We start from the raw sequence: 11,494 nt of genomic DNA, 5'->3' as shown, positions 1-11,494 counted from the left end.
TTTATGCCACGGGGCCACTTCGTGCCGTGACGCCTGGACGTTCAGCATCACCAAACGGTGGTACCACATCACTAACGGGTCATTTTACCCACTTCCAGGCCAAACTTGGAGGAGGTTTTTGTTTCCCAGCAGAGGGAGCGGCCGTGATTTAGCTCTGAATTGGGGCAGTTAGTACCTGCCCCAATCCACAGCCCCACGCAGCCTGGTGACAACAGCAACTTAGCGGTCCCTCTTCCTCTGTTTATTGCTAAATGGCTTCTGGCAATAACACCAGAAAACGTTTAATTAGCAGCTTTCAGGCACAATTGTCTCGTTCACAGAAGACCCATTGACACCTACTCATCCTCCCCGCTCTCCGGGAGGGGAGGGCTGCCTTAGGTGGGACACCCCTTGTCACAAAGCCACCGGAACGCCCCCCCTGGATGTGGCAATGTCCCCAGATCCGCCCCCGAGCTCCCCACCTCCCTCGCGGGTAAGTAGGACCATCCCTTGGGAAGCAGTTTGGGATGAACCCGGGGGAAGGATGTCTCTGAGAGTGAATCCATGTCCCCGTGGGTGGAAAGAACCCGCATCTCTACAGGCTTTTCCGTGTATCTATTTGGGTGTGTGGCCTTAAAGGGGCTGGGGACAACCTGGAGGGTTCGGCATCTGGAACCGATCCCGAAGAAAGACCTGGAACTTATGATAGCACTCAGTTTTTCTCCTCTCTTTTCAGGAGCTACGGATCAAATATTGTCCTTTATGGGTCTTTCAAGCAAAACACATAAATGTCCCATTTCCTACAAGGAGAAGAGGAACTGCAGAAGCCACCCCAGGCAGCTGGGGAACACCTCGGGGTGTTTCTGCCTGGCTGCCTCCTGTTGACCATGGCTCATGCAGAGCCCACAGAGCAGGGCAGAGGCTTCTCAGCTGCTTACAGCCCTGCCCCAGCCTCCCCAGGGCAGGCACATTGGACTTATCTCCCCCTCTCACAAAGGAAACCATTCCCCAAACCCACCCCTTCTGCCTTTACCCAACCCAGGACGTAGAATCAGAGAATTGCCTGGGTTGGAAGGGATCTTTCAGATCATGGAGTCCAACCATGGACCCAACACTGACAAAAAGCCATCACTAAACCATATGGGACATCCCCACCATGGCTCTCCCTGCTTCAGTGCCAAGAGGCACCTTAACATTGTCCATACCTCGAGGCAGGAGCATCACAGAAATCCCCTAAACCAAACATTTCTGCCAACAGGAGACCACGGAAGCCTGATTTGTGCTTTTCACCATTAGGTCTCCCCCACGACACGCTCAGGTCCCATTGCCACCACCCTGCAGTGCTGTCGGGGTGAAATTCAGTGCTCTCCTGCTAGTGCAACTAAAAATTGTGATTGCACATACCTGGACCTTTCCTGGTTCCAAATTCTGGGCCAAACTCTTCATCATGAGGTTGAGCACACCCCAACAGCCTCAGCACAGGTTTGGATTCTCTTCCCAGGTGCTGTCTGAGTCTTTCTGCCCCTGAAATCCTGCTTTCCATGTGCCTGTGGGTATAAAATCCAAGGGATGTTAGTCACCAGAGGAGAATCCCACTGCTCCTGTGCTACAGAGAGGACACAGAGAGAGATGCCACCACAGATCCATGATGCAACACGGTTTATAACAACCCATCACCTGTGTCACCAGTCCCTGTCCAGACTGTCCATGCTGAAGACTTACCCCTATTCTCTCCAAAACCCCAACTGTTGCTTTTTGGCAATGATGTTCTGATTAAACTGATACTCCAAAGTGCAGCATTTCTTATTTTGGAATTCTTACTTATTTCAGAACAACAAGAAAATGCAACTTTATCCTAAAAAAAAAAAAAAAAGGAGAAGGAGCATACTTGTGCTTAATTGTTATTCTAATTACAAGTCCTGGTGTAGTGTAAATTTTTTCCCTTGGCATTATTATGAACCTAATTTCCTTACAAAGTCCAGGATAAACAATTCCAATATATTTTGTTTTAATTATCAGGGTTTAATGGGGCATAATGAGGCTACGTTGAGTGGCGCAGAAAAAAAATAGAATATAATTTAATGTGTGTGAAACTCCTGAGTGCTGCGAGCGGGACTGGGCATATTTCACCTTTGTGGGGCAGCACTCCCTTCGCTAATAATCAGCCCACCCAGCATCCATTTATTGATCAGATTGGCTTTTCTATTGAAAATTTTTCCAATTTTTTTTTCCCTGCAGAAAGCCATTAAGAGATCCTGGAAAAAAAAAATAAGGGTGATTCTCCGAGTTGAGCAGTTGAAGGATGATCCCAGTTGAAGACGTTGGACGAGATGACCTTTAAAAGTCCCTTTTCCAACTCAAACCATCCCGTGATACACAGCTGGTGGTGCCAGGAGCATCTGTGGTGTCACAGACTGGAGGAGACCAGCCCAGCCCCTTCCAAATCCCATCCTTCTCCAGCGTTATTTGGCAGGGAAAGCTGCTGGCTTCGGTTCTTCGGGCTCCTACAAAGCACCACCAGCTGAAGCCACCGTTGAGACACGGCCTTGCCTGGACTCTCGCTGTAGACACATCTCCCCACTCCCAAGGTGTGGTTCTTACAGGCTTAAACCACCACACACAGACACTTCTGCAGGGAAAAAAGTGCAAATAAATAAATAAACTGGAAAATAAACCAGTAAAGTGAATTATGGCCCATAATGCTTCCCAAGGTCCCTTTGCCAATGGTGCTGGATCCAAGGGCTGGGAGAGGTGGGTGCAGCACTTGGCCACCAGATTTATATTCCATTGTACCTGGGTGACCATATACCAAGATCAAAACACCCCCCTCCTCCTTTTTTTTCCCCCTCCTCCACAGTAGTTTTATACAGGCAGAGGAAGAATTGGGCCTTTTCTCTAGGAATTACAAACAATTACAGCCAAATTTGAAATATTTTGGTCCTCCTGGAGTCCCCACCGTAGGGCTCACACACCACCAGTTCAACACAGGGGGCTGCTGGATGGAAATAACCTGAAAATTAAACGTATCATGAAACCGAAGCAGCCAAAAGCTGCTAAAACTCTTCTATATGGCCCCAATCCTCTTTTATAATTTATAGAGAAATAGTCTCTAGGCTTGATTTATCCCAGATTAAATGAAGGAACTAACTCCTAGACGATGTAGCTTTGTGGATAAGCAGGATATTCCCCTCCAAGAGAGCCATGAGCTGTCGGCCTGGCCAGGAAATCCAGAAAACCACCCGGAACCACCAAGATCAAAGGAGAAATAAGCAAAGGGGAATTTTGGCACGGGGCAAATAATACAGTCATTCATTAATAACCAAAAGATGGTGGTTGTTGTAGCAGTAAATACAGGCAAGAGCCCCTCTGCCAACCATCCCCCAGCAGAAATTAGAACAATCAAATCTTCTCACTCTGAGAGTGACCGGTGTCTCCACAATTCACTGCTAATTGCAGAGTTTCAGACAGCTCCGTTAGTTAGAGGAGGTTTAGCTGCAAAGTAAAATTACCAAAAAATTAGTTGTGTTTCACCACAAAGCAGGACAGAGAGAACCAACCAGGCAGGAGAACACCCTTCTCCCCACATCAACCCATCCTTTCCTTCTAAATCCTGTCCCCTCTGCTCCCCCCATCCCAGGCTGTGGTCCCAACAAGCACGAGCTGTTGGGCCCAGCCTTCTTCACCCAAACATTCTATCTGCAAATAACAATATTTCTCCTGTCCTGGCTTTTTAACTTAATGCAATTTCAAGGAAGGCATCCCAAGATACTCCAAACACACAGGAAAAGGAGGCCTTACCCACCAAAAAACCAGAAACCACCTCAGGTATGTGAAGTTTGGGACCTCCACCAGGTAGACTTTGTGATGAGCACCACGTGTGACCAACCTGGAGGTCCACAATCTCTGCGTTTCACTCAGGCAAGAGTTACAAGCTCAAATGCAACACAAAAAAACCCCACACCAATGGCACACTGCATTTATTTGAAAATTAACATTTTATATTACAGATTAAGTTAATATACTCCCAAGTCTTTGTGTTTTAAATAAAATAAATTTATTATAAACATCGGTATTTACAGAAAGAAAAACATGTACATAAATAGCTTTTTTTCTTGGCTTTTTTTTTTTTTTTAATGTCATTGGAGTAAAAAAATTCTCCCATTCTGTGAGAAGTCTGTTTCCTTCCAGGATGAATGGAGACAAGAAACCCAACCAGGCTTGAGTTACAGCCCAAGGAGTTGACTGAGGACCTGCAAGGGGCTGGTGATGTGCATCAAAGGGGTCTGGGGGGACCTTCCAAGTCTGCATCCTGGAATCAGCGAGTACCTTCCATCAAACCTGCCTCACACACAGGACCAGGCCACCATCCAGCATGTTCTCGTGGACCTCCAAAGCTTTGTGGTCACCTTTCTTCCCACTAAATTATGGGGATTCTGACCCAAATTTAGGATCCTGTGGAACAGCCACTGTATAAATACAAAAATGCAACCTCTGCTGCCACGCAGCCCAGTAATCCATGGTGGAAGAGAATGGTTTTACAAAGAGAAGGACTGGCCAACTGCACTCAGAGGTGCAGCTCTGAGTTGGAAGCCAAATTTGCTGATTCCGCCACTGTATAAATACAAAAATGCAACCTCTGCTGCCACGCAGCCCAGTAATCCATGGTGGAAGAGAATGGTTTTACAAAGAGAAGGACTGGCCAACTGCACTCAGAGGTGCAGCTCTGAGTTGGAAGCCAAATTTGTTGATTCCCAGACAAATACTGACCTCGATGTTCCCTCGGATTGGCCAGCAAGTCCCAGGGGGGGACTTACAAGGAGGTCTCTGCATTTGGTAGAGCCGCAGGAAGAGGTGTGGGAAGTGCATTTCCAGGCAATGCCTGAGCTGCAGAGGGTGGAGGCCACTGAGATAAGCTCTGGGCAAACTCTTCTGAAAGTTCTGTGTAGGAGTTCACATCCCTCCTGGGTTGTGCAGTCAAAACTGGATGAGGTTGTGTCACTGAGAGACCCGCACCCCGTCCTGGGTTGAAGCAGGAGACCAGGCCTGATAAATCATAGGAAATTCCTCTCCTCCATACACAGAACAAGACCTTAATTTGAACCCTCAATTACTGTGTTTCAGCTCCTTCACATTGCAAGTTCCTGGTTTTAATGGTTTCCTCTAGTGGACAGGCACTCAAAGAGCTCTCCGTGGAGGTCAGCACACCCTCCAGAAGCTCGTGGCTCCTCAAAAGACCAGCTTTAAACACCGTTCCACACAGCCATGGAGAGAGGAGAAGGATTTGAAGCACAGTTGAGTTTCTGGTTCTCCCACCCTGGAATCTTAAAATGCCACTTCCCTTGGTAATGGCAAATGGGGAACTGAATCCAGGTGCACGTGTCAGAAAAAGGTCCTCCTAATGACAACCACACCTCGTCGCCACCATGTCTTTGTAATTTTTAAGGACCACATTCTCCTTGTCGTCGAAGTAGAGAAGGTTGAGGGACTTGAGTTCATCGGGCACGCAGCAGGGCGTGCTGACATCCTGGGCCAGTTTGAGGGTATGGACTATGGACTGCACCGTGGCGTGGTTGGTCGCGTTGAGACTTTCCCCCAAGGGGAAGAGACAGGACCCTCGGCAGTAAAACGCGTTGTATCCACTGGGGTAAATGATCCAGCCCGACCAGCCGATGGCACGGAAGTCAACGTAGAGCTCCCTTCGATGGCACGCTGGCACCTGGCTTTTGGCAGCAGGGTCTGCAGCAGCTCGAGGGCTCCTGCTCAGGCTTCCCACCAGCTGTGTTTCACGGGGCACACGTGGAGCGTCGTTCCTGGCAGGGTTCATCTCCGGTTCTGAAAGGAAACCGAGCGGTAATCTCTCACAAAATAAATTGCATTTCCTACATTCGGTATTCTGCATGAAAGCCTGCTCCGTAAACTGACATCTACGTCTTCAAGGGAGATTTAAAAATCACATTTAACTGTGAAAGCACCAAAAAGGGGTGTGTATTCACAGAATCACAGTGGTTGGAAGGGACCTCAGAGATCATTGAGTCCAACCACAAAAAACCCAAAAAAAACCCAACCAACCAAACAAAAACAAAAACAAAAAAACCAAAAAACCAAACCCACAAAACAAAACAAAAAAAAAAACCACCACCCACCCCCTAAACACACAACAACAACCACCAAACCAAAACCATCACCCACCCACGCAACATCCCACCACAAACCAATAATCTTGGGCACCAGAGCATGCCCTGAAGAACCATGTCTACACATTTTTTAAATCCCTCCAGGGATGGTGACTCCACCACCTCTCTGGGCAGTCCATTCCAATGCCTGATAACCCTTGCAGTAAAGAAATGTTTCCTAATATCCAACCTGAACTTCCCCTGGTGCAACTTGAAGCCATTACCCCTTGTCCTATCGTCTGTAGCTTGGAAGAAGAGACCGACCCCTGCCTCTGTGTATTGTGCATTCAATTGCTGTTCCAGCCCTGTTTCAAAAACTGCTAAATCGCGGGTTTCACTTTGTGGCCTGAAAGGCCCAAAAAACTCAGCTGAAATATAAAAGCAAAGCTCAATGAGATCCTAAATACATCCTGTGAATTCCACGGGGCCTTTTCAGGGCCGAACCTGGTCAGAGTGGTATTAAAGATCATTACACAGCCACTCCTACAACACACATCAAGCTGGGCAGAGGGTGGAGATCACAGCCTTTTTCTCTCCCCTGTGTTCTCCTCCCAGGAACTCTCCCCACACACTTGCAGAACAGAGGGTGTTCCTAGACAGCAGTAGCTTTTAAAGAGTATTTTTCAATTTTGGCATCTAAAAAGTTACCACCAGGTTTGTGGAACTCTGCTAGACAATGAAGCTTTGACAACAGGTTTGCTTTCTTAAAGTAGCTGCTGAGAAGCCTTGAGTAATATCTGTGGAGACCTCAAGATCCATGTGGAGAGACTGAAAACCACCGATAGAAAAGCTGGTAGAAGAACAATCTGTGCAGATTCACCCACCAGTGAAAGAGTTTCTTTATTGGGAAAATATTGATTTCTCAGGCCTGGCACAGTATCCCACGCGGAGCTTGAAGCTCATTAAATTGGGATCTAGGATTTCATTACACAAATTTTCTTTGGAAACCAAACATAAACAGGCCAGCCTTATTTTTGTTACTAAGCAATTTCACCTACTTCTTCATATTGGTACAAGCCCTACCTTTAGTTTCTTTCTAATATGCAAATGCAATCGTTTACCAGAAAACCCTGCAAACCCAAACTGGAATAATTTTTGCCCCCTCTCACAGCTTTTGCTCTTTGCATTTATCGGGCTCTGAAATCCAGCCTTAGTGGGTTTTACTGGGAGACCAGAGGGAGAGGTAAAACACTGTTTTGTAACTTAAGGGAGGAGGGCGTTGTCTCTGATGAAAGCAGCCTTTAGTCGCAATGCTAATTAGTCACCGAAGTTAAATAGGTGCTTAAAAACCAAGCCAAGGACAGAGAGGTTTAAATTGCTTATTTAACAACCCCTTCCACTCTTGAAAGCCGTGCTTAGTAACTCTACTTACAGTTGCTTTACCAGCATTTTCACGAAGTTTTCCAGGTCACTGAGGTTTTTTTTTAGCCTAAACCTATTACACAATTTTCACGCAAACTTCACCACCAGAAAAAAATATTTAAATAGCGATTTAAAAAAAAAATAAATAGAACTCCCACCCCTTTACAAACAAAATACTCCCCCTCCTCCCCCAGCTTTATGAATATATTTCCTGCAAACATAAGTTTTTTTGAGGGGAGAGAAAATTTAAGACGCTGGGTGATCTACTAGCAAGAATTATCTTATCAAACTCTCATCAGTGACAAAGCCCAACTTCAAACCTGTTCAAGTAAATGCTGAAATTAGGTGTACACGAGGAGGCAGAAGGTGACAGGAGATGAACAGGGAGTTCCTACTCCAAAACTGAACTGCTGCTCTCCTGTGAACTTACTGGTGGAAGAAGGTACAAAGCTGGACGCCCTCCGTTTGTTGCTGTTGGTGAAGAGGACCAGGAGAGCGTTTCTGCTCTCCTGCACAGCGCCCTGGCTCTTGGCAAACTTCACCAGGTTGTGCTCAATCCTGTTGTTGAACACGTGTGTGGTAGTTATCAAAAAGCCATGGTTGGAGCTGCTGTCTCCAACCCACTTGGAAACCTGGCAATGAAAGAGAATTGGAAAAAAAAAAAAAAGTACTATTTCAATATTCTTATTGCAGTGTTACGATTAAGCACTGTTTTTATCAGGAAAAGGGAAGAAGCAACAAGCTATGAGAGAGTAAGAACATCTATTATGACAGAAGTGAGGCAACTGTATAGCTGAGACTCAATCAAGTTTAATATTTAAACCAGTAATTCAATATTTGAAAATACAAAACACCATATGAATTACCCAAAGCTACGTTTACAGGAAGATAATTAATTCCAGAGAATCTACTAGTGAATAGATGAGCCTAGGAGTTAAAATTGACATTAAAAGAAATCCTCTCTGATTTTAGCCAGGAATTTATTTTTCATAGCAATCTTAATAACAGAATATTATGAACTCTCCAGACTTTCCATAACTTCCCATTAAAACTCATTTAAATCTAACAAACAGGGCATTTGAAGAAATTAACTCGCAATCAAGCAAATTTACTTTATCTAATTGTTATAATTACAGACTAATAGATAAAGCCAGGCCATTCTCACGCAGGGCTATCGTGACTTAAGATGGAACTCGACCAATCATCCAAGTGATCTTATGATCTCTTCAGATCATAAAGGTTTGGCAACATAAAACACCGTCCAAGAATAACGGATTTAAACCCAAGAAACTGTATGTTTTAAACCACATTTGTTTTTTTTTATTATGGAAAGCAAAAAAACCCCTGTTTATACTCTTCTACTTCAAGGATATCTACAAGATAAATCTTGAAACTAACAAATAAGTCTCCAGAGGAAGTTAAATGCAGATTTAGAATGAAAACGAAGCCAGAACCCTCTGCTTACCGTCTGCGTGACGTTGAACACTTCCCAGCCTTCTGTGTACAGGGACAACAACCTCGACGCAATGAGATGCTTTTTCCGTGGTTTGTTTCCACCCTCCAGGAGCTCATACACTTCCACCTTGATCACCCCTGTTTATACTCTTCTACTTCAAGGATATCTACAAGATAAATCTTGAAACTAACAAATAAGTCTCCAGAGGAAGTTAAATGCAGATTTAGAATGAAAACGAAGCCAGAACCCTCTGCTTACCGTCTGCGTGACGTTGAACACTTCCCAGCCTTCTGTGTACAGGGACAACAACCTCGACGCAATGAGATGCTTTTTCCGTGGTTTGTTTCCACCCTCCAGGAGCTCATACACTTCCACCTTGATCAGAACAGGTACAATCAACACCAGAGCCCTCACCTGCCCGATTTTCCTATGGATCCCAAATTGCTAGTGTATTTTTTATTTAGAATGGCTCAAGCAGGTGAATTTCAATTCCAAAACGTTTCAACCCCCAGAAAAGCAGGGAATGGCTTGGGAATGGGTATCTTTAGGGATAGCCACAGTCCACCCTCCAGGAGCTCATACACTTCCACCTTGATCAGAACAGGTACAATCAACACCAGAGCCCTCACCTGCCCGATTTTCCTATGGATCCCAAATTGCTAGTGTATTTTTTATTTAGAATGGCTCAAGCAGGTGACGTTGAACACTTCCCAGCCTTCTGTGTAAAGGGACAACAATCTCGATGCAATGAGATGCTTTTTCCGTGGCTTGTTTCCACCCTCCAGGAGCTCATACACCTCCACCTTGATCAGAGCAATGTAACGCAACAATGAGCAATGAAAACAATTTTTCTTCTAGCAAAAGGAGGAGAATGGAGATTATGAACATTTCTGCCACATCATGGCTGGAAAACTGTGCCATCATCCCAAAGTAAGCAAAGAGATTAACAAAAAAACAAGAATCAGTATATACAGCTACTTTTGGAGGTGTTCAGTGGCAGGATATTATTATTATTATACCATAGAAAAATATCCTGACCATCCCTTTTCTTTTTCTTTGGAACGTCTGATACTGTCAAACTCTTCTGCTCTTCTACATCTTTGCAAAAAGTCTGACCCTGCCTTTTGCCAAAGGAACAGGTACAATCAACACCAGAGCCCTCACCTGCCCGATTTTCCTATGGATCCCAAATTGCTAGTGTATTTTTTATTTAGAATGGCTCAAGCAGGTGAATTTCAATTCCAAAACGTTTCAACCCCCAGAAAATTAGGGAATGGCTTGAGATAGGTATGACATGGGTATCTTTAGGGATAGCCACAGCGCACAAAGGACAACCACAACCTTGAGTCCACTTCTTTGCATGCTGGAGGCAAAGAAAAAGTGAGGACAGCCATCAAATAAAAATAAAAATAAAGCAGGTTTATGCGGCGAGAGGGTGCACAAAGGACAACCACAACCTTGAGTCCACTTCTTTGCATGCTGGAGGCAAAGAAAAAGCGAGGACAGCCATCAAATAAAAATAAGGCAGGTTTATGCGGCGAGAGGTTTCACTCCTCTTTTTCAGCGTTAATAACAATGAAAGCACAAATGAGGGCTTAACTGGACAGATTATTTCCCCGCTTACTTTGCAGAAGTGTTTCAGGTCAGCCCTTCTAGAGATGTGTGTCCTCTTCAGCTTGAAGACCCTGAACTCGGCCTTCAGCATCTGCTCCCCCTTCTCCATGGCGCTGATGTCGAAGGAGAAGTGGTACTGGTCCATGCCAACTGGAAAGAGAGCCTCCCTTAGCGACAAGGCAAAAAAACACCCCACAAAAGAACCCAAATCCCCGGCAAAATAACCCCTACCCCCGCAAAATAACCCCTAAACCGGCAAAATAACCCCAACCCCCGGCAAAATGACCTCTACCCCTGCAAAATAACCCCAATCCCAGGCAAAATAATAACCCAAACCCATGGAATCCATGGCAAAATAACCCCTACCCCCGCCAAAATGACCTCTAACCCCGCAAAATAACCCCAATCCCCGGCAAAGTGACCCCTACCCCTGCAAAATAACCCCAACCCACGGCAAAATAATAATGCAAACCCATGGCAAAACAGCCCCTATCCCCGCAAAATAACCCAAACCGCGGCAAAATGACCCCTAACCCCAGAAAAATAACCCACATCCCGGGCAAAATAACCCCTAACCCCGGCAAAATAACCCTTACCCCCGGCAAAATAGACCCTATCCCCGCAAAATAACCCCAACCCCCGGCAAAATAACCCCAACCCCTGGGAAAATAACCCCTAAACCTGCAAAATAACCCCTACCCCCGGCAAAATTACCCTTTATCCCTGCAAAATAACCCAAACCCATGGCACAATAGCCCCTATCCCTGCAAAGTAACCCCAACCCACGGCAAAATAACGCCTAACCCCGGCAAAATAACCCAAATCCCGGGCAATATAACCCCTAAACCTGCAAAATAACGGCCCAATAACGGCGAAGGAGGACTCCCCTCCCGGCTGGGCCTCGCCGCCC

The 11,494-nt window shown here is 45.6% G+C and overlaps 1 protein-coding gene across 1 annotated transcript; it reads right to left on the bottom strand.

The window, feature by feature from the left end:
• Positions 1-4,900: 4,900 nt before the first annotated feature.
• LOC106897454 (bone morphogenetic protein 7-like) lies at positions 4,901-10,729 on the bottom strand. The gene is made up of 4 exons (XM_014958070.1): positions 10,595-10,729; positions 9,229-9,345; positions 7,945-8,146; positions 4,901-5,811 (listed from the first exon to the last, which is right to left on the bottom strand). Exons 1-4 carry the CDS (start codon positions 10,727-10,729, stop codon positions 5,375-5,377), a joined length of 891 nt encoding a protein of 296 aa, XP_014813556.1. The 3' UTR covers positions 4,901-5,374.
• Positions 10,730-11,494: the final 765 nt, after the last annotated feature.

This window comes from Calidris pugnax, unplaced genomic scaffold, assembly GCF_001431845.1.
Source record: "Calidris pugnax isolate Ruff unplaced genomic scaffold, ASM143184v1 scaffold352, whole genome shotgun sequence".
NCBI lineage: Eukaryota > Metazoa > Chordata > Aves > Charadriiformes > Scolopacidae > Calidris > Calidris pugnax.
Note: the sequence above shows the minus strand (reverse complement) of the source record. Positions and strands in the feature narration are given on the sequence as shown.